Source organism: Nanorana parkeri, unplaced genomic scaffold (assembly GCF_000935625.1).
Source record: "Nanorana parkeri isolate BGI_ZX_2015 unplaced genomic scaffold, ASM93562v1 scaffold1199, whole genome shotgun sequence".
NCBI classification, from domain to species: Eukaryota; Metazoa; Chordata; class Amphibia; order Anura; family Dicroglossidae; genus Nanorana; species Nanorana parkeri.
In genome coordinates this window covers 13804-38129 of record NW_017307467.1, presented here as the reverse complement: position 1 = coordinate 38129, position 24326 = coordinate 13804, and the positions used below count along the sequence as shown (strand labels likewise).

Genomic DNA, 24326 nt, shown 5'->3' with positions numbered 1-24326 from the left:
ATTGAAGTTAAATGATGCATTAAAAAAGCAAGAATGGCAAATGGTGCAGACACACAAATATATAAAGACAGCATTCATAGAACACAATATCAGCAGAATTTGAAATAGATGCAGTGGACACTTGTTTTCCCAATCTAAAAGCCTACAGACGCATAGCTGTATAGCTGCAGAGAAAGAAGCATTGCACCTCTGACTGCTAGTCTCAGGAGGTTTGGCATGTCATCACTTTGCTGCTCATGGTTATGCATGCTGGAGAGGAGAGGAAGCGGCTCATGAGGTCCTGCAGACAAAAATCTCTAAAAACTTGCGTCACTCATTCTATGGCTCTTTCTGAACCTCTACTGCTGCTTGGTTCTTCCTCCCATCAGTCATCACATCACTAGTCTTTAGGGGAGCAGCTTTGACATGAGGAAGGCTCCCTCTATGAAGATGGCAGGTTCCATACAGAGACAGTGCGGGACAAGGTATGGCAAGTCAGTAAGTGGGAAAAGATCAGTTGCAGGAAGACCACAGCCAACAGTGGCGACAAGTCCTTTCACTCTTTTTGGAGCACAACTTCCATAGATCTTCTTTAAGGGGCTGTTCACAGCGCTGCGTCACGTTAATCGCACAATACAAAACACAGAAATTTCCCAGCACACTGACCTGCTACCCTGCAACAAAACAAATTTGCCCCATCTAACAGTATGCGTTAAAAACAGAGGTTTTAGCTGCAAAACTTTTTGCTAAAAATCTGTGGAAGCCGCACTGCCTCGTCAAGGTCCTATATGTGTAGTGTGGTCCTAACTTTAATTTTTGCAAGTCTCCATATTGGAACATATTTAAGCAGTTGATAAATCGAATACAGGTATGCCTGGAGGGATAAATGCACGCTATTGCCCAACACACCCACCATGCAAAGCATTAAGGCAGATGCCTTGCCATTTATGTATATAGCACCCCCAACGCACTTCCCAGCTGCAATGTGCTGCCATGAAGTGCAGCATGCGGTACCGCATTACTATGCGTTGCTGTGGAAACAAGTAGTGCATGCAATACTTTTGTCCACTACACCACAACACACAATAGAGTGCATTGCAGCTGGGGGGTGCACTGAGGTGCCATTCAAATGAATTGCAATGCAAGTTGGGCAATAGCATGTGTCAATTGCACGGAGCCCTGCAAGTAACGCACCAAAGGTGTGAATGGGCCCTAAAAAATTTATTTTTGATTAGTTGTTGCAAGTTTCGGCACTCAGCACTTCTTACTTCACTGAATAAGACGGCCAGCGTATCCATCCAACAATTTCTTCCCGTCAGTTTTGCAGCAAAATTGAATTTCTCCCTACAACTCGCAGCAATATTACACACAGATAAATGCTGTAAGATGTCTCTGAATGCTGAACCGTCAAGTGATTTTGGCATTAGAATCCTTTAACATGATGTCCCCAGGATTTTCCTGAAGAATGCATGGTTTGTGTACTAAACAGCAGTAATCGCTGTGTACTGTACACAGATAGCCCACGGATTAAACGTTCCTGAAATACAAATTCAAAGCCAGTGTTTATTTGCAGTCAGTTACTACTGTGTTCATATCACTGAACAGTTTAAACGTAGACAGCACATCTCAGGTGAATCCACATCTCTTCACTCTGCAAACAGTCAATGTGCCTGCAAGGAACAACAAAATTCTTAGATTTTGCAGTAGATGGCAAAGAAATAAAGAACCATGATGCTGACTCTTCTGCTTATGAAAGGGGTAGAATGAGGATGAAAACACAATTATATTGATTTTTTTCCAGCCGGGTAAATATGAAATATTAATACAGTAAACTCCCCGGTATCCAGTATGCACGGAGACCGGTAGATTCTGGATAGATGCAGTTTCTGGTTGCTTCAGAGTTACTAATAAAAATGGGTTTCACTCACCCCATACCATAACAGTATATTGTACTCTAAACCATTAGCAATACGTTGCAGTACTGGGAGTGATCACTAGGTGGCCCTTGTTCACAGGATAACCCAGCACCTTCACAAACAATCGATCAGATATCTGTTTCCAGGATAACACAGAACTTTTCAGAGATCGTTCGGACACTTATTCCCAGGATAATCTAGCACTTTGAGGCCCATTCCTGTACCGTTTCATGCTCCAGAGCCCTCTCTTCCTCTCCTAGAAGGTGGCAGAACAGCGAGTACACGCTCAAATACTCGTTATCGGCACCGATACTAGTATTGGTATCGGTGCATCGCTAGAATACAAGTGTGGTGACAACATCTCCGCACTTGTAGTCCAATCTTTCATCTTCTTGTCTATGCTACTAAATGTCCGTACTGTGGTATAAAAAGAGAGGAGAGGGAAAGTTGGCAGAAGCCAGAGCATTGCACTTGCTATCCAATGATCACAGCTTTAATGTTTTAAATGGTTCAATTAATGTGATTTTTTTTTATAAGTGTGCATTTATTATTTTAAGGTGGCTTTTACCTTTAACCTGTAGCTCTTTTGATACACAACCCCTTTTATATCAGATGGCCAAGGTCCAACTAAAGATTCGCTTCTGGCAACACTTCGAAGGTTAGTGCTAATTAATTACATCAACTTTAATAATAGATCCTTCTGGGGGAAATATGGAAGTGAAAACTGCACACGTGAGAAGATGAAAGACCATGCAATAAGATATTCCCCCCTATCCATTTAACATCTAAGCAGTTACGGAGTGTGCAGAAATGATATGTATGTTCAGGTTTTGGTAGATGCTGGAGCATATCATCACCTTAAAGTATATGCAAGGAATAAGGCAAGTATAGCTGCTAATTCCTCTACCTGTAGACAAAACGAACATTATAAGGGTTAATTATTCCACCTAACATGGAGTTCAGCTTCAATGTCTTTGTTCAATCAATTTCCAAGTTGTGGTGACAATGCTCTGTTCCCGGTCTCCCAACTGTGCTCCTGCATGATCACCCAGTCACACAGGTATTTTGATGGACTACAACTGGCTGTTTCAAGTATCAATGTTGAAATACCAAGTACCGTACTCGGTACAAGTACAGATACTTTTCCAGCTCCAAGACTAGACTAGAGAAAAATTCAAAAGTTAGGAGGCAGCTGTCATTTGTAAGGAGCACACAGAGCTCCTGGGGTTTGTACATCTGTTTTAATGTACGATTTTATTTTATAAATATATTAGTGATGCACCGATACCAGTTTTTCAAGTACTGATACTTGCCCAAGTACTCACAGATACAAGTACTGATACATTTTTGTTTATTGTCATGTGACAGTTTTTCTAAAACAATACAGACTAATGATTTCAGGACAGTGGTGGAGTGCCAGAGCCAGGTCCCAGCTGCAACCCCGGGAGTTCTCATGAAAATGCCAAGTATCAGAACTGGTATCTGAACATCCCTAGTTTCAACACAAAATGTCAGATATGGGCCAGTTATCACTATTCAGAAACCCTCCCTCAGATATGCCATGCAGCCTACGGTGGAGTGTATGCTCGTGGACAGGAAGTGGCTAAACATCAGAAGCACCGAGATGTAACTACGGGTGAAAACAAGTTTTGTTTTCTTTAAATGGCAATTGTCCATGTTACACAGCGCTTTAGCAAATGTAATGGGACTCAGTTAGGGTGTATTAAGGTTTAGGTCATATAGGGAGCGACTCATCCCACTGGAGTCTAACAAGAAAATTAGATAAATCCCTTTTTCTTAAACTGGCCCTTTAACCTGGCATGCAGCTTACTCTGCACACCTATATATAGATCATGTATAATTTATTTATATTTATTACAGATTATAATAGATTAACAGAATGGCTTGTGGCAATCAAGATGGAGGATAAAACAGAGCTCCATAAATAAAATATATATATGATGACTCGTCATATATAAAAACAGGTAATTTTTAGAAGACCTCATGATCATGTGTCAGGAGCAGGGAGGTCTGCTCCCACGACTTATATTAGACAGGTAGTATTCCCCCGGCTTCACCAGGAACGATGAGTGCAAGTGAGAACAGCCAGCAGCATTAAGCTGGCCATACACTTTACAACCATCGCACGACTTTCGTCTTGCAATAGTTGTAAGCTAATTAATAGCTCGTACGATCTGCCCATCTTGGACAGGCAGATCGTACTTGCGATCATCGCAAGCCCGCCCCCGCTGAGGGGAGGGCTTTCCGATGACTTCAAATGAGCGGGCAGTGAGCGCTTGCAAACACCGGCCCGTGCGGCATTTGTCTTACGAGCACGCCACAAACCCGCAGAAAATCTTACGATTTTCGGCTGGTTTTCCAACATGCTCGTAAGGGAAAAGACATGCGACCGTACAGTAGAAACGGTCGCATGCCTTCCATACACCTGCCGATTATCGTACGATAATGCTGTGCTCTGGTGTGGTTTTTTTCTTTAGTCTCAATTGGCTTTTAGGTGCGTTCCAGCATTCTGGTGCATTTACATTTTTTTTGTGTGTTCCACATCAGAAACAATGCGACATGCTGGACTTTTTTTTTTCTTTCTGAAAGCTCTGGAATTGAATGCAATGGTGTGAACTACACTCAGAAAAACCATTGGAATCTATGGGGATGCAGTTTTTAAACCAGTTTAAAAAACTTTTTGGTCTGGATCTGAACAAGCCCTTATGCTGCTGTTCGGCTTTAAATGAACGTACACCTATGCTTCAGAGCATGTCTTGGTGTGCTGATGCCATAAGAGTTCCCTTCACTGGAACTAAGGGGCCAAGCCCAACCTCTGAAAAACAACCCCACACCATAATTCCCCCTCCACCAAACTCTACACTTGGCACAATGCAGTCAGGCAAGTACCGTTTCCCTGGCATCTCCCAAACCGAGACACTTCCATCAGATTGCCAGATAGAGAAGCGTGATTGGTCACTCCAGAGAACGCGTCTCCACTTCTCTAGAGTCCAGTGGCGGCGTGCTTTACACCACGGCATCCCACGCTTTGCATTGCACTTGGTGATGTAAGGCTTGGATGCAGCTGCTAGGCCATGGGAACCCATTCCATAAAGCTCTCTACGCACTGTTGTTGTGCCAATCTGAAGGCCACACGAAGTTTGGAGGTCTGTAGCTATTGTCTCTGCAGACAGTTGGTGACTTGTACGCACTGTGCGCTTCAGCATGCGCTGACCCCGCTCTCTGTCATTCTACAAGGCCTATCACTTCGTGACTGAGTTGCTGTTGTTCCCAGTTGCTTCCACTTTGTTAGAATACTAATAACAGATGACCGCGGAATATTTAGTAGCAAGGAAATTTCACGGATGGACCTATTGTACAGGTGACAACCTATCACGGTACCACACTTGAATCCTCTGAGCTCCTGAGAGCGACCCATTCTTTCACAAATGTTTGTAGAAGCGTCTGCGTGCCTAGGTGCTTGATTTTATACACCTGTGGCCATGGAGGTGATTGGAACACCTGAATCCAATGATTTGGAGGGGTGTCCCAATACTTTTGGCAATATAGTGTACTTCTGAGATCATCCAGAGTTCCTTCACATGTGCTTCTGACCTGCATTTGACCGGTATGAAGCGGCTTCAAATTGCTCTGCATTCCCATTGGCTTGTGTGGAGAGAAAAGCAGTCCTGATGAACAAAAGCCCATATACACTGGTCCCACAGAAACCCTTTTACAAAATATCACTGTGCACGACAGGAGGACATTGCAGGATTCCCATGTTCAGTCATCATCTTCAAAAGGTTTCTCTGTACTTTAGGAGTCCTCCACAACTCTTCCCACATCCCCTTCATTTAAACTTGTGTAGTTAGAATGTCTTTTTTTTTTTGGTCAATATGCTTTTATCCAAAAGAGAAAGACTGCTCTTTGCCATTTACAAGAATGTATAGTCATTTTATATCAATGGGCCCGCATGTCCGCAGAAAAGAAAACCTGCCTCAAAGTCTCCTACAGAAAATCTCTGTGCACTGGCATCTTACACTGCAGTAAATGAGATTATAAATAGGTTGTAAATCAGGCTGCGGGGGAATAACGGGTGAGTGAACACTTAGGGTGCTTTCTTAGCCTCTATAGTTACTGCACCCTCACAGAACATGTACCTGGCTTCTGACTAGCATGAGGTTGGCTTCCAACTGAGGTAATAATCTTCAACTTAGCCAGGTAAGAAGGAAGTGTCAAAGTCCCTTTAACTGAACCATCCATCTACCTCTCAAAGTGTAAGGTGCAGTAACCCAGCTTTCGATGTCATTGCTGTCACTGAAAAATGGCTACTAATGCACTTTGACCATCATTTCTCTCTTTGCTGCCTTACTAAACAAGCTGAATGGTAATAAACAAAAAAAATGAATTAAGCAAGATGTTTCTGGGTGTAGCCCACCTTCAGGACTATGTCATGCTTGTGGATTTTTAAGCAAACATTTATAGATGACATTCCACGAATTACTGCCAATGAATAGAACGATCTACATTAATGCCAAGCTAGAACCGCCAGGGGAAGATAGAGCTTCATTTCTAAATAAGAAGTACCATTGTATATGTGCCCTGTAGGCACAAAATGGAGGTGATATGTACATTCTGTCCAGCGGCTTCTTCAGATCTTCCAAAAATATACAGAGCACTGAAATGTTAAAAAAATATTTTTAATGCAGGAAACCGCTTGAATTGCTGGAATTCCTGTCAGCTCCACCGCAACGGGTGGGAAGGAGCTGGAAACAAAAGTGTCAAGCTTTCAATCTGAAACTATAGGTGCCTTCAGAGCACATTTTCTTGATTCAGCTGCTCATTGGAAACATTTTATGTCTATACCTTAGGCCTCGTTCACACCTGAACGTTTTGTAGCGCGTTCTACGCTCGACGAAAGCTCTACAAAACGCTCAAACATCTAAATCCCATTGTATTCAATGGGTCTGGTTCACACCTTGGCGTATTTCAGCCCGTCCCTAACGCGCAACAAAACGGCCCACGCCTGAAAAGGTACATGTACTACTTTGGGCCGTTTTTGTTGCGCGTTTCCATTGGGATATAGCCAAGTAGCCCTCGGAAACTCGCGTTTGTCGCACGATTTTTTTACCATGAATCGCGGTAAAAAAAACTTGCGGCAGACGCGCATATGCAGTACGCCTAGGTGTGAACCAGGCCTTACTCATGTGTGGCAGAAACCACTGCCCAAGATTACTAGGAGGCAGTCTTTTGCTGGGTTGTTTTGTTTTTTTCCGCATGAGAAAGGCCTGTATCTGATAAACTTCTTCATACCATGCATGTTCTCAGTAGAGATTGCGAAGTGGTTGGACCTTGTATGATCCTACAGCTGAGCAGCTAATGTCTCTAGGTATCTTTACCTATTAAAAGATCTTTAGAGAAGTCAAAAGAACAGAGAAAAGCATTTAGAGCTGCAACAGTTAATCGATTTAGTCGATTAAAATCGACGATTGAAAACGTTGGCTACATATTCTGCGCCGCTGTTTAATGTACTATATTGCACACCACACTTTGTTTTTACTTCCACCGCGCCAAGCTTGCTCCTGTGATGGACTATAATCTCAATACAAACGAGTAGTCCATCACTGGGGCCTTTTTTTTTTCTTTTTTATCCGATTAACCGAACTTAATAATCGGCCAACTAATCGATTATGAAAATAATCGTTAGCTGCAGCCCTAAAAGCATTTGTTCAGTGCATGCAATGTAAAATGTTTTACATATAAAAAAAAAACAACGTACCAAAAGATCATCCTATAAAAGCAAGGCTGGACCAATCCCAGGACCCTGGTAACTAATGCTCCTTAAAAGTTACAGCTGGTGCCTAACGTTTGCGGGTTTTCTCTAGTTGCCGTCAATTGAGATGGCTTCTAAAAAATGCTGCTGGCTCCTGGGTTGGACAGACTGGCTTCTGAATTTGCCCAGCGCTGATATAACGTCAGGTCACATGATCCCACTGATCTGCTTTCTATTTTAAAGTGGCAGCCAAGTCCATGAATGATGCAACCGACAAACAAAGTTGCTACCACTGAATATATAACTCAAATATTTGCAACTCCGCCAAAAGCTTTGTGACAATTTGTAGCTTTTTTACCTGGTGAAAATATTTGCCATTGTAATCCCTGAGAGATAAGAACTTAATATGTGACTGCTTTTCCCAATAACACAGAAACATGAAATATTCATTTTGGGTGAACCTGTCCTTCACTTAGCGCTTGTTCACACCATGTCCTCATCATGTCCAGACCAGAACAGTTTTTTCTTGGACCAAAAAAAGCATCCCAATGTATCCCTATGATATTTCTGGGCTCTGCTCACACTAGCGCAGTCCGTTCCAGTCAAAAAAAAATACTGCTCATCTCATTTTCTTTGGTCTGGAACACACTGCTATGCATGGAAATGCATCAAAAATGCATGCAAAACACACTTTAAAACTGAAAGCTGGCTCACAGAATAAAAGTAGAAGGAAAGGCTACACAGTAACCCAACCTGTAAATGTTCCCTCCCCGTACATTTTCTAATGAATCACAATGTTTTTTCTATGTGGTCATGTGACAGCAAAGCTCTGGCTCTATCCGCTTTCAGTGAGACTCTTTCCCACCCAAAAATACCTTACAGCAGGGGTAGGCAAGCTCAGCATGTCAGCTGTTGCGGAACTACAAGTCCCAAGAGGCTTTGAGGGACTCAGCCACAGGCATGACTCCCAGAGGCATGATAGGCTTTGCAGTTTCACCACAGCTGAAGTGCCAAGCTTGTCTGCCACTGCCTTAGGCCTTGTCCACACCAAATGCAGAGCAGATCTGCATGAGTTTCTGCACACACAGTGCAGTGGGTTGTGCCGTGTTTTTGATGCGTTCCGGGACGTTTTTGGTTTTAAAATGGGCTTTCAGTGCGTTCCAGGGCAGGTAAAATAGGGCCGTTTTTTTACCTGCTCTGGCACTGAACGCTGTGATGTGAACTGGAGCTAAAAATACCATTGAAATACATTGGACGCAGTTTTGCTCCGGTCTGTAACTGCTCTGCTCCTGGAACGCGCTTGGTGTGAACAAGGCCTTAGGCTGGGTTCACACCTAGGCGTATTGCAAAAGCGCGTCTGTCGCGCGTTTTTTTTACCGCGATTCGCGGTAAAAAAAAAGTCACGTGACCGTCGCGCGATTCCGAAGGCTACTTGGCTGTATTCCAATGGAAAACGCCCTACAAAACGGCCCAAAGTAGTACCTGTACCTTTTCAGGCGTGGGCCGTTTTGTAGCGCGTTCGGGACGGGCGGAAATACGGCAAGGTGGGAACGAGTCCATTGACTCCAATGCAATTTATATTTTTTGAGCGTTTTGTAGAGCGTTCTTCGAGCGTAGAACGCGCTACAAAACGTTCAGGTGTGAACGAGGGCTTAGAGCTATGAACACCAGTGAGTGACTGGTGAATTTTACTTTAACATATACGCTCACATTTCTTTTTATTTCTTTTTATTATGAATTATTATTATTGTTATTAATGTGTCCAAACCCCAGACTTGGTTTACAGCAATAAAAATAACTACTAGGAATAGTCCTCAATTCTCATAATAATCCCCAACACCCAGAAAACACCATAGACATTTCTTGAGGTCGCCATTTCATGTCGCATTCGTTCCTGAATGCTTATTTGATATTATAAACAAAAATGTTGTTACATTTAGAAACAGACAATAAAACTAGCAATTTAGTATGGGCCTAATCACACCAGATGTGTTGGGATTGCGTTGAATGTTTTTTCTAGCGCAGCCTCAACGCAAGACAAAGCAATTTTTTTCATGGATGGACACCATTCACACTACCCCGTTGCAATGGTATGTGCTCAAAACACAGCATGCAGTACTTTTTTCAGCACAGCGAGATGCAACGCGGTACAACCACCTCACACCCCGCTGTGTCAGTATAACTTGTGACATTTCAATAAGATGAATAAAAAAATTAGAAAGAAGAAGTACACAGTGGGATGTGCCAGGATCAGCACTATGCCGGGCACCACGCACCAGCTGCTGTAGGATAGCACAGTGGCGTGTGTGAATGTGACCCAACATACGTTACCATTTTACAGCCACTTTTAATCGGTCATACTTGTAACATTTTCTACCTAAAAAACTTACAACTAGTTATTTAGATAATCAAAATAGCAGCTCAGAAAATATTTAAGTGCACTCCAATGTAAAAGAAATGTGTCACAGCGAGTGCAGCGAAGAAATGTGTCAGTGTAACACTCCCAAGTATCAACTCAACTCCGATCATAGTACTCATCCTGACAACTCCATCTGATTTTCTCTCCCAGCGAATGGAGCCATCTTTGTTCAGGCATCATCCAAGGTCACCATCTACTTCCTAGACTGAGATGCTGGCTCAGAGATGACACAATCATGTAAAGCCCAGGTGTCTGGAAGGAAGAGGTGACTGAGGAAATGCTTCCTTTTGCCTGCAGCAGACTGATGACATCATCTCACCCGAGGCAAAGTCACAGACTGGAGCACCAAGATGGCTTTTAAATGATAAAAGATGGAGACTTTCTGAAGAATGATCCTGTTGCTGTATATTGTGATAGGATCAGATCAGGAATGGATTTGTAAAGCTGTAAAGTTACTGACAGGTCCCCTTTAAACTGTCTTTTTAGCCAACAATTATCCTGGCTGCGAAAACCAGGACACAGAAGGCAAACTGGTAAACTCCAATCCGGACCCGATTACAAATTCTGCCCAATGTTTAACAATGTTACTTTGCAAGACGTAAACATTAACAGGTTATTTAAATACACAAGAAATGTGGAATGCGTTGCCGTTTTCATAAAAATAGAACAGACCACGACCTGTTTTCTGTGAGCCAGAGAACTGGTTCATCAAGAGAGGGAAGTACGTCTCTGAACAGAACAATCCAGCATTTTCTAAAGATCACCTGTTCTTCTGCTTTGTTTAAAGGCTCATGAAGTCCAATGCGGAAATGGTTTCCACCTTTGCGAATACAATGTTGTCTAGGTCATTGTGCAGAAGAGCAGACTAATTAAACAAGAAATATTAGACGCACAAGCGTGCTAGAGTAACGGCCTGACACAGCTCCCAGCTTGGCTTTCGACAAACGAGAAGCTGCTGTATATGTAACTACAGGCCTAGATTACAGATCACACAAGTAGGGACAGCACCCATTCAATCATGGCTCAGAGAGGGTTTTCCCAGGTTCAGGTATGCTCAGCTTCATCATTTCCTAAATCCTTCCGCTGAATCCAAGAACCAGGAGGACCTTATAAAACAGAAGCTTTTGCCTTTTTCTATGGAAAGGGCTACTGAGGCACATTGACAAGGAGAAAAAGAAGAGCTTAGTGGGATCCGGTCAAAAGAAAACAATGGGAGCTACCATTGTTGAGTTGCTTTTGAAGGCGCAGGCTGTCATTCTTCACCTTGTGTCCCTTAGTGGTGCTCTGACCTGGAACAAGCATGCAGCCTGTGAAGTGTCAGGACACCTGATATGTATATACTTGTTCCAGGTCAGTGACTTGCCAAGTAGTGGAAGAAGGATGAGGATGACTGGCCTAGAACATGACCGTTTAAAAACAATTTAGGAAAGACAGCGCCCATATTTCTATCTTGGAAGTGTATCGTAACCTGAACTCCATACAGCATTGCAATCGTCTAGAAGGTGGTGCTTAAAGTGATGACATGGATGGTGCCGTCTAGAAGATGAACATAGGAATCAGAATTTACCAACGCACGCACACGTAATCATATCAGACCTTACGTCACTTTACTGGTTGTCACATATTGTCATGAATGCCAATGCTTTCGGGGCCACACAGGGTCCCATCTTTAGGGCGACATCGCTATGTATACACAGCCACTTGTCTACAGGCAATCAAGTTTTCCAAAATTCCAGCCAAACAGGACGAGCAATTGCATGGCAGGACATTTTATCTAAATGGTCTTATTGTTTGCAATTGTTAAATGGTCACTTATAATATTTACTACACAAGTTAAGGACAGACTGATTTTCTGTAGACAATTTGCTGTTAGGAAAATGCACACATCTGCGTGTTTAAAAAGTGTTCCTAAGACCTCATGTACATGGTGATCGAAGCTGCAGCTGGGGATTCCTGCAACAAGAACCTGAAGATTCTTACCACAGGAATCCCAGGTGTGTCCATACAGATGTGGTCGCTGTACCCATTCAAGTCAATGACAGGCTGACAGCAGCTGCATTTATCTGCATTTAATCATGCATGGAAAGATTACCTGCAGATCAGGAGAGATGTTTATCCCTGGAGTGCTCCATATTCATATAAGATTACATGCGGACAGCCACAGACAGATGCGGCCACTGTCAGCCTGTCATTAACTGGAATGGGCACAGCGGCTGCATCTGTACAGGCATACCTGGGATTCCTGCCGAAAGAATCCACAGGTTCTTCCGGCAGGAATCCCCAGCCACAGCTTCAATGGCTGTGTGCATGAGGCCTAACAGCTCTAATGTCATCCCTAAATAGGTGCTCGCATAGTCAAGCAGAATCTGGATGCAAGTCGAGCAGAAGTCAATATGTTGCTTTAGTAGCAGACCCAAAGAAAAATATCAATATTTTAATGCAAATATTTTTGGGCCATTATAATTATTCATTTCATGATAATTGAAAATAGTTTTGTTATATAGCGCTAATGTACAACGAACTGTAGATAACATTTTGTAGCAGGGATTCCCTGGGAGCTCTTGGGTAAAACCATTGCGAATGGCTGATCTAAGTACATAAGGAAATAGCTATCATTGGGGAAGAACTGTCATCAGAAGTATAATATACAATCTTTTATTCTCATATCACTAAGCTACAACAATTGTTATTTCCAATAAAGGTTATTGTCAGCAATGACAAGCATAGTGAGCTGAACACTTTTATATCATTTATGATTATGGCTCATGCGTTATCACTGAAATTTCAAGACGACAGCACCATGGTTAGTCAGCACAAGGCTGACCTGATCCGTACGCTCCTGCACTAAATATGCATCCCAATGTATCCCTATGTGTTTTATGGGCTACAGCTCTCACGTGCGCAGTCCGTTCCGTTCCTGACTGAAAAAATACCGCATGTCACATTTTGTCCGGTCAGGAAACGCACGCAGGCGTCAAAAACGCAACGCAATGCAGCTAAGCAAAAAAAACATGTTATTCTTGGTCCACTTTTTATGATGTCATCATCGTTGGACTTCCTGGTTGTGGTGGAGCATTACTGGGAGAACCAGCAGTCATGACTAACATGGTCCTGGACATTGAGCGATTCGTCGGATTGATGGAGCATGCGCCAATGCTATACGACCCCCCGCCACACACAGTTTAAAAATGTGCATCAAAAAAATAAAAAGGTGGATAAATATAGCATCAGCGCTGTATGATGAATACTCAGTGTACAGTAGTGCCCAGAAGAAAGAATGTGGTGAGTGATTACACATATCTTGTATGTTGACTAACTGTATGATGGTCATGTTATCCACATGTTATGACAGCCCCACGGTTTGAAAAAGAAAAAAGAAAAAAAGAACTGTCAGCATCCGAACCGAAAACGCGTCAAAAACGCACTGCATGAGTAGCACCGCGTCTGCAGATCCGCACCTGGTCCGGACCTGAAAATCATGTGAACAGGCCCTTAAAGTGGAAGTAAAGGGAAAACAAATGCCGACTGTCAGGCTTTTTATGGCAGAACAGACTGTTGTAAGTCTCTTCTGCCATATAAACTTTTTGCTGCCTGTGAGCAATTATTTCTGCCTGTACACCGAACCGCACATATGCAGCTCAGTGAGCAGGCTCCGCATGCCAAGATGAAGTAGCTCCCATGCGCATGCCAATCAAGCAGCCAAAGATTCAAAACCAGGAAGAAGACCAGCATGAAGATAATGGGCCGGTTAGGGAGGAGTGCAGCACTGGATCGTGTTGGCAGGTAAGTACATACTATCACATTATGGCTCAAAGCTCCAGGGTTTGTTTTTTGTAATGCTCATTACTTTCACCCTAACTTCTGACAACGCTGCTCTGAAATCTGAAACAATGTTATCATTTGCATACATAGTTACATAGTTACATAGTATTTGAGGTTGAATAAAGACATTAGTCCATCAAGTCCAACCTATTAGGATCTCATTCTAGGAGTACCTGTACCCCTGTATATTACGGTCCCTTAAGAAATCGTCCAAAAGTTTCTTGAACAATTCCACATTCTTTGCTGAAATCACTGTCTGTGGCAGTGAGTTCCAGACCCTAACTGATCTTACTGTGAAGAACCCCCTTCGCCCCTTGTGCTGGAATTTTTTTTCCACCAATTTTAGGTGGTGGCCTCTAGTTTTTGTAACGGAGTTAATTTTAAACAGTTTATCGCTAATGTTGCTACCACCATTGAACATTTTGTACATGGAGATCATATCCCCCCTTAATCTCCTCACCTCCAATGTGAACATGTTTAAATTTAGTAGCCTCGTCTCGTAGCTCTGGTCCTCCATACCCCTAATTAGTTTGGTTGCCCTCCGCTGGACTTTTTCCAACTCAAGGACATCTTTTCTTAGTACTGGTGACCAGAACTGGACCGCGTACTCCAGATGAGGTCGAACCAATGATCTATAAAGTGGCAAAATTATAGACTTGTCCCTGCAATACATCCCCTTTTTAATACTGGACATTTGCGCCTGAATTTGCTCTATGAACTACAGCCCTCCCTTCCCCATGGAGAATAGGAAAGGGGGATGTGTTCTGTAGTACTCCCACCCTTTCTTTCCTAATGTGACAACGTTGCTCCTCCATACAGTACACTGAGTGAGTATGACACCCTAGGGCAGGAAGTGTGTTACTGGAAGGACCAGCAACAGAAAAAAAAAAAAGAAGGATAAAAACACTGGTTAACTGCAGTTTAGCCCTCATTCACACGAGAAACGGCCGGCCCGTACAGATCCGTGCTGCGTGCACGGCTGTATCAGGCCACTTCCAGGAAGGACAGGTGCTGCATGTGATTTGTACACAGCAGCCTGTCCTCTATGGAAGTACGTGGCCGTACGCCCCCCTACACTCACCCGAAATGCACGTCTGGGTGCGACTGTCCGTACTCGTACGCTGACAGGAGGGATCCTGTCTGTGTACCAGCAGGGACACCCGCACGGACGTGCAGGGCGGGTAAGCATAGGACGGCGTACGGCCGCGTACTCCCATAGAGAAGAAAAGGCTGCTGTTTACAAATCACACGCAGCACCTGTCCTTCCTGGAAGTGGCCCGATACAGCCGTGCACGCAGCACGGATCTGTACGGGCCTCCCGTTTCTCGTGTGAATGAGGGCATATTCACTTTAAGTATTAGAAGAAAAAAAGCGGATCTTTATTACATGAAACATGCGTTATCACTGAAACAGCAGACAAACATTTCACCAATAACAAGCAGCATCCCGCATGCCAGGAACAACTCGTCCATCAGAATTTCTAATTAACCGCATGAAGATTTTATCTTTACATCGCTTTCCCCAAAAAGCTGGAACGTGTAGACAAACGAATGCGCTGAATCTCAGAGCTGTGACACAGAAACAAACCCCAATTCAGAGTGACGGCGTATTGTGAAGAGACACAGAACATAAACGTGATGTGCAATGGTTTGGCAGCCACGCCGCACAACATGTTGTGAAGGAAAAGCAGGATTAAAGCCACATCAATAGCTAATTAGCACTTGGGCTTCTTCTTTCCAATGGTACGGCGTGGACTCGGAGAGTGACCAGTTCATGGGAAAAGTGAAGCACAAAAGACTCCGCGGACAATTCCAATGCCAACGTCGGTGTAGTCTGGGACAGGATGGTAATGAGCTCCTCCATTCAATGCAAACAGACCGCATTTTGTGCTTCTCAAAGTGTATTGTGTAAACATTCGGTATGAAGCACGGCTATTTAAGTGACTGGCCCCCAAGCATACACAAACCTGTGTTGAGAAAGGCCAGAACAACATGCAAACGGCATAACAAGCTCCCATCAACTTGTAATATTACAAAAAAGCAAGTTTTGTAAACACTGTGGGGGAAATGTACTATAAATGGAGGAGTCGTGCATAGTAACCAATCAACTTCTATCTCCATTTTGTTCAGTAAGCTTTGAAAGCTAGAAGCTGATTGGTTGCCATGCACAGCTGCTCCAGTCTTAGTAAATTCCACTCATCGAAGGGAATTTATCAAAACTGGAGCAGACAAAATCTGGAGCAGCTGTGCATGGCAACCAACCAGCTTCTCTCTTCCATTTTCAAATCTTAACTAAAACTGAAGAGAGAAGCTGATTGGTTGCCATGCACAGCTGCTCCACATTTTGTCTGCTCCAGTTTTGATAAATTCCACCATTATGTTTCTTTTGATCAGGCGCATATCATGTCTGATGAAGAAACCTGATGTGTTAAAGGCCATTTACACATGTTTGTTTTCCAGTGTTTGCCGCGTGTCCCCATTTGTTTCGATGGGTTACTGAATGTGCAACCAAGACAGAAAAGTAGTGCAGGTAGCAAAATCTATTCTTAATGTGTGGGCAGCAGGAGAGCAGGGGACCAGAACAGTTGGCTCCCGGAACAAAAAAGCATCAAAATGTGTCCCTATGGTTCACACCAGCGCAATCTGTTCTGGACCAGACAAAAAAAATACTGCTCATCTCATGTCTCACTGACAATGCATCAATAATGCATACAAACGCACTAGACGGCAAATTAAATGCATGTAAACGCATCAAAAATGCATGCAAATGCACTGGAATGCACTCGGCTGCACCTAAAAGCCCATTTTAAGCTAGAAAAAACGGGCTGCAGCAAAAACACAGAGCGTTTGCAGATCTGCTACAGGCAATGTGTGAACATAGCCTTTAATGCTTATCTTTGTTGTTATAGTTACTTTATTGTTTTACTCTATTTTAATATTAAACTAATTCATGCAATGGAGCAACCAATCAGTCATGTGACCAGCGTGTAAGGATAATTGTAGAAATGTCACCAGCACACCAATCCTTGTTTGGTCATATGACAAAAAACTTCAATAAATGAAGCTTTTGCTATCTTAAAAGGATTGGTGTGCTGAAGACATTTCTACAATTTTGCTGACATTCGCAGCGCCATCCGCAGTCACTGCGAGCACCCCCCACTACAAGGGACATATCGGTAAGGAGTGTGACAAGGATAGTACTTACAGCATGTAAGGATATCACTTTCATTTCATAGGCATACAGGCATGAAAAGGGCCAGCCAATCAGCTGTGCTTCCGATCAGCTCAGCTAGAGAAGCTAACCTCTGTGTAATCGTGATAAGCACGGCCATGAATGGGAACGTACAGCTGTAAAATAATGATAAATACCGGCTTTCAGATTAGGACCCGAGGATTAATGAATCTGCAGAAAGTCAATGTCCGACATACAACATGGCTTCACATGAGCCCACTAATGACAGCAATCACAGAGCTATGAATTAACGGACACAAGCTTTCTTCTGCTAGAAAACAAAATAATTGAAAAAAGCAGTGTGCTTAATATCATCGCATCCAACGACCATTCAAAGAGCTGATCCGGGGGGGGGGGGGGAGTTGTACAGCATCCAGACAGCCCACACTTCAGAGCTTGACCGTACCACCTGGCAACTAACATTGCTTTTCATTACTGAAACAAAACTTTATTAACACATTATGCTTGGCTACAAAGACGCAATTGTTTACCTTTCAGGGGATGCATGGGGCCTGGATTATAATCCTATCTTATGCTATATATAATGGAGGCTGTTTATCAGTCAACAGATTTAAAGTGATATTAAAGTCAAAATATTTTAAAGCCATTTCAAATGTTGATGAAATCACTTACAATGGATGTTGCTCCTTCATGTTTAAATGATTTTGTTTCCTGCAGAATCAGCTGGTCCCCTGAGCACTGCACCCGATATCCTTTCCCTTGCAGGGTCCTATGGAGCCACCCTTGTGTGTAATATTAACCTGTGTGTAATATTAACCTGTGTGTGTATCTCCAAACACATATCCAATAAGTACCCCATCGCACTCCTTAATGGCAAACCCCGAGAGCTGGTGCTGAAATAACCGTGGGTGTTGCTGCTCTGATCAATACAGGAAAGAAGATGTAACCAGCACACTTAAGAATCATGTCCAACCCAAGTGTCTATTTATTAATGGTAATTCTTGTGACACTATGCGTCACTAAATAGACGTTTGGTTTGGACACAATTTTTCGGTGTGCTTGTTTCCTTTATTCCACAAACACACAGACACTACAAGGAAATCCACTCCCCTGCTCCCTCCTTCCTCCCTTCTACAAGCTAGGAGATGAACAGTTGCTGTCTCGTGTTCTTGTACTGGACAGGAAGTTCAGGGAAGCCGAGCTGAGAGAGTTGGAGCTGTTCGGAAACATGATGACTAATTGTTTGGTCAAATATTTAATGAAATACTTTGCTGGGCGATGTATATTGGTTTGATCTGGATTCATTATTGAAAGAAAAGTTTGAGAGTTTAATACGACTTTAACTTTGCACGGGTACATTTGAAACGGATTAATTTTAAATTGAACACAATGATTCACTTTTCAGCAAGGAGTAAATATTAAGCTTACCACACACTTTACAATCTGATTGTACAATCTCCTTTAGGTCTACTAACAAGTGTGTAGTACCAGAGCCCACCTGATTGTAATATCTTTGAAAGAAATGTTTAGTAATGACAATCTACAAACACATACTTCTAGATAATTGCAGGATTTTTGTTCTTTGCATATCTTATTTCTATTTTCCTCCCCATTCGTCTCACAGTGGCCATGTTTACTAAGGGCAGATTAACCCATCTCCCTTTACTTCCTGGAACTCTGGCACATGTGACTAGGACATGTGACCATGAACATTATCTCAGGGGAGGAAAATGCCTTTCCCTTAGACCTCATGAGATTACAGATGAGATTTCCCAGCAATGCTCTGCTGATGTCACCTTCCAAGGATGCAATGCTTGGGCACAGATTACATCACTAATGCCCAAGAGGACCAGGAAGTGGAAAAACAGTAATTGTAATAACATTAAAAAAAAATTATTTTTGCAAGATGATTTCATATAAGCATGCAGAGCTGCACACTGATGTAATTTTTGTAAAAGTGTGTAAAAGGTCCTAAAAGGAGAATTATGAGGAAAGTGAAATCCACTCATCCCCATAATTAGAGCCGACGTGCGACACTGCAGCTGTCATACGCCGGCTCTCAAGAATGAGAGCTGAGTGAATATATACCACTGATTGCAAAGTTCCCAATCTACTACCTGCAGAGAGCAGTGACTGTCAGTCACCATTCCCCCTCCCCTCTCCAGTTCTTCGTTGACTGGTGAGGCAGGCACAACTGGCGGGGTGGATTCCGACAATATTTTCTGGATCCTTCCCTGCCGCAGTACAGCTCTGCGCCGTAAGCATGTAGCAGGCAATAGTCCGCCATATGCAGACGTTTGGGTCACAGAGAACTATGGCCAAAATAAAGAGAACTATGGCCAAAAAAGGTTAAACCATAGGTTCTCTTTTAAGCATCTTCATGAAAATGACAGATTTACACAATGGCTAGAAACCATGACCAAGTCAATATTCATGACCACTCCAGAGCTATTAACGGCTACATGATCAATAGTAAGTTACAATGCAATAATAAGATGACAAAGTGACTGCTAACAAGCCAAGGATTTCAATGCAAAAACCTAACACACTTCAGCAATATGCAGCCCCATTAAGCAGACCTTTACCCTAGGATTAAAGTAACATTAAAGTCACATTCCCCCCATGCTGCTTTAAGGACTTACATTCAATGATGCCTCTTGATCCGATCATCTTCTTCTTGTTGCCAGTAGTTTTCAGGAGTCCCTCCAGCGCTGGTGCCGGTCTTTGGTCCAGCTCTGACTCATGTCTCTGCCTGTCCCACAGAGTCTGTGCGGGTGCACGCTGCTTGCATTGACTTACTCCGTGTCTCTCCTCTTCTCCCAGCCGAAGATATCTACTGCGCATGCGCCCACCCTATGATCCTTCACCGCCACCCGAGAATCTTCAGACCTTTGGACAGGAGCGAGCGGCGGAGACACAGGTAAGTTTTAACCTATCTGCTGCTTGCTAGCAGTAGATATATGCATTAAAAAAAACCCGAAGGTTTAATTCTACTTTAAACGTTGCGGCATTACAACCCACAAACGCTACACATTGTTTTATTTTACCTTCTTTTTCGGAGCCCCGCCCCCCTCTGCCATTGTCATCTAGGCGAGGATGATGTTTCATTCTTCTTCCTCCTGCACCCTCCTGTTATACGGATGTCACATATCCCAGAAGGCTGCAGGAGAATCCTTTCCATTGTTGTAAAGAGAGCCGGAGCAGATAGAGATCTGGCATTGCGTCTATTTACATACAGGTCTGTAAATGGAGGACAGTTATGCGACATCACATCCCAGACGGAATTACTATACTCCATTCACAGAACAGTATATAAACTGGCGGAGGGGGGATTTTTTTGGGAGATTATATTTTCTACCCCCAATAAAGAGTAAACAGAACTAAATAGATAAACCTCAAAGTACAGTGTGCACAAAAGACATTTCCTCTTAATATTTAGCACATTTATAGATTGACAGTGTCCAATACAACATCTGGACATACCTCAGTGATGGGTATGAGCCTCATTAAACCCATAATGTGAATATAATGCTCCCTACGATGCTCAGTGTGTAATGGCATCATCCATACAATCATGGCCAACAACCACCGACAGGCAGGAAACCGGGAACATCACATAACATTCATCAGCCATGTGTCACCTTCTGTGGAATGCTACAGACCAGGGATAGGCAACCTTGGCACTTCAACTCTTCTGGAACTACAAGTCCCATGATGCATTGCAAGACCATGGCAGCCACAGGCATGATGTGATTTGTAGATTCACCACTGCTGGAGTGCTGTGATTGCCTACCCCTGCCTTAGACATTCAAGTCTGTGACACGCTGCATGCGAAGCCGTGCAGGGCGAAGCCAAGCCGTCAGGCACGGATGTTCGCATGCAGTGTGTGAGCTGAGCGCGGCCAGATGGAGGACTGCATCTTTAGCCAATCGGCTCGCGCGTAACAATCGAATTGACTTTGCATCCTGATGTGCGAGCCGATTGGCTGAAGATTAAGTTTATTTATCTCGGCACGCTCTCGCAAGCTGACAAGACACACTGCACGCAAAGGCTACGCGCCACCGCTCCATCCTGCTTCGCGCGCAGTGCGTCACCGCCTTGATACCCAAGTATATGGCAAGAACCACGCTATGAATGCACTCAGGTGAAGGGGTGCCTGCAATGACCAGGAACAAGACAACAGCCAATGGATCTTGTGCAACAAAAACCCATATATTTAAATAATGTGTATAAAATATATAATATCCCCGAAATTCATCACCCATTGCCTAACCTGGACCCCTCTCCCTAAAACGTGTCCTCACACACTGTGGACACTGCTTACACAGTACTGTGCACTTTGCCGTCTTATTTTGTTCTCATAGGAAACCAGAGAAATACCATGAAATTCCTCTGCCATGTGCAGTCCTTCATGATGTACTATAGCCCTTCATACCCCGATATAGAGGAAGAAGCCCAGTACAAATGCTGGACCCCTCTGTGCTCAGGGCTGTACAGGAAGGAAAGGAGAAACAATATATTCCTCAGCCATGGGCAGCATTTCATGGAGATCTATAGGTAATAGTAACCCAGTATAGAGAAGGAACTCCCAGTATGAATGGTGGACATTCCTATGATCAGGACTGTACAAGGGGCCCCTGCACTGACAGGAAGGAACGTAGAGACATGACATTCCTCAGCCATGGGCAGCATTTCATGGAGGTCTATAGGTAATAGTCACCCAGTATAGAGAAGGAACTCCCAGTATGAATGGTGGACATTCCTATGATCAGGACTGTACAAGAGGCCCCTGCACTGACAGGAAGGAACGTAGAGACATGACATTCCTCAGCCATGGGCATTTCATGGAGGTCTATAAGTAATAGTCACCAGTATAGAGAAGGCACTCCCAGTATGAAAGGTGGACATTCCTATGATCAGGACTGTACAAGGGGCCCCTGCACTGACAGGAAGGAACGTAGAGACATGACATACCTCAGCCATGGGCAGCATTTCATGGAGGTCTATAGGTAATAGTCACCCAGTATAGAGAAGGAACCCCCAGTAAGGATGGTGGACATTCCTATGATCAGGACTGTACAAGGGGCCCCTGCACTGACAGGAAGGAAAGTAGAGACATGACATACCTCAGCCATGGGCAGCATTTCATGGAGGTCTATAGGTAATAGTCACCCAGTATAGAGAAGGAACCCCCAGTATGGATGGTGGACATTCCTATGATCAGGACTGTACAATGGGCCCCTGCACTGACAGGAAGGAAAGTAGAGACATGACATTCCTTCGACGTGTGCGCCTGCACCCATTACTACCCCGGTATTCTTTATAACAGGTATTTATATACTCTTCATTCACATCAGTAATCAAATCTTCAAAGAGAGTTGCTCCTGGCTGGTTCCAAAGACAACCCATAGATCTCTGTATACATCCAAAAGGTCTCCTTTACATGCAGCAATAAAACACAAACGCAGGACAGTGCAAGTAAAACTATTTTAGTAAACAATAAAATTGCATGTACAATGAGGTGACTTGATCCGGGCAGATCACCAAGAGGGGCGCCATCAGTCACTGAGCTCCAGGAGCTTACAATCCAAGTACCCTGTCCCACATACCAGGGCCAATTAAACCATAACTCAACCCAAGAACAAATGGGTAATATACTGCAGCTTATCAGCAAAGGCAACGTTCATTTCCTTTTTTTTTTTCCTGATGATCCTGCCAGTCACACACACTTCCTGTGCTAAGGTGACAACACTCTGATTGGGGCTACAGAATACCTACTCCTCTGCTCATTCCCATAATAAACGGGGGGGGGGGGCTGCTCTGTCGCCCACAGAGGGCTGATAACCCTGTTTGTAATGCAACACAAAAGGTCAAAGACAGGGTCAAAGGTCAAGACAGAAGGCCCATGGATTTCTGTCAGGTATTTACCTTCACTCAAACAGATATAACAGGACACTTTCAATTGAATCTAACAAACCAAAATAGAGCAAATATAAGACGTTAATTGATGGGGGTTTTCATATACCTGAACCTACCAGCATGTGGGAGGAAACCAGACTACCCCCATGCAAGCACAAGGAGGACATGAAAACTCCATGCAGATGTTATCCTTTTGCTCAGACCCGTACAGGGGACACCTGCACTGACACAATATGGAAGAAGCCGATAACGATGAGCCCAAACCTATGTGTCTGTGACCCCCACCATGACCGCAGACCACCATCCCCTCCCCCAGCTGTGGAGGGATCCGGGTAACCAGTGACTATGCAGCTGTTTGGGGCTGATGACAGGCTGTGTCTAGCAGCTGGAGGCCTCAGGCCGGCCTGTCAGTGAGGAAAGGCCGCGCACACACACACATTCTTTACACACATACACCAGGCAGCGGCGGCTACTCACAGGATGCCGGAGCAGGACGTGCACACGAACGAGCCCGTGGTCATATTGGCGTAGGTCGGGCCGCGCTGGTCACAGTCGAAGCACTTGCGGTTGTGAGGAAGGCTAGTCATCTCCCTCAGAAGCTTCAGGTGCTTCTCCTCCTGCTTCCTCTTGGCGCTGGCCGCCATGGTGGAGCACCGGGTAGCGGCTTCACACCGGGAGACACCGGGCGGCACCTAGCAGGCACAGCCAAGGGCCAGTGACGTGCGCAGGGGGCGGAGAGTAAGGTGTGACTCTGCGCTGGGCCGGGCGTCGTGACGTCAGGGGCGAGTTCGGGAGATGGGAGAATCGCACAGAGCGTTGCGGAGCGGAGGAAGGGGGGCGGGGGAGACAGCAATGGGTGGGTGTACGTGTGAACTTTCCTGAGCATTCACAGGGCAAAGGGAAGGCGGAAACAAAGTCCACGCGACAAACGTCACGGGGAGGGAGGCGGAAGTTGCCCAAGCTACTTCCGGATTCCTTCACTGGTTGCCTAGCAACCATGCGAGAAGCGAGCTGTGCTTTATTAGCGTAAGAAATGTCAGCCTCTCCCTCCTCAGCCTGGAGTCTCACATCAGGCTCTGCTCTGCATATGGGAGTAATGTGGAAGCAATTGGAAGGGTAATACGTGTGCTGGGAAACACGTGGAGTCTGCCACTGCAGACATCTGCTTCTGAAAATGCTGATTGCCTGGCTGGGAAGAAATATGCAAATAGCGAGTTTTGACTGCATGTGCCAGGGAGGAAAAAGCGTGACAGCCAGAGGGCTAGCATTTTAGCAGTAGCTCAAAAAGGATCCACATGTCAGCCAG

The 24326-nt window shown here is 44.2% G+C and overlaps 1 protein-coding gene across 1 annotated transcript in view; it reads right to left on the bottom strand.

The window, feature by feature from the left end:
* AGFG1 (ArfGAP with FG repeats 1) overlaps positions 1-23789 on the bottom strand; it is an 81897-nt gene extending 58108 nt beyond the window's left edge. Inside the window, exon 1 of the mRNA XM_018568503.1 lies at positions 23498-23789. Coding sequence (XP_018424005.1) covers positions 23498-23664 — 167 coding nt within the window. The 5' untranslated portion in view covers positions 23665-23789. The remainder of the gene's footprint in view (positions 1-23497) is intronic.
* Positions 23790-24326: the final 537 nt, after the last annotated feature.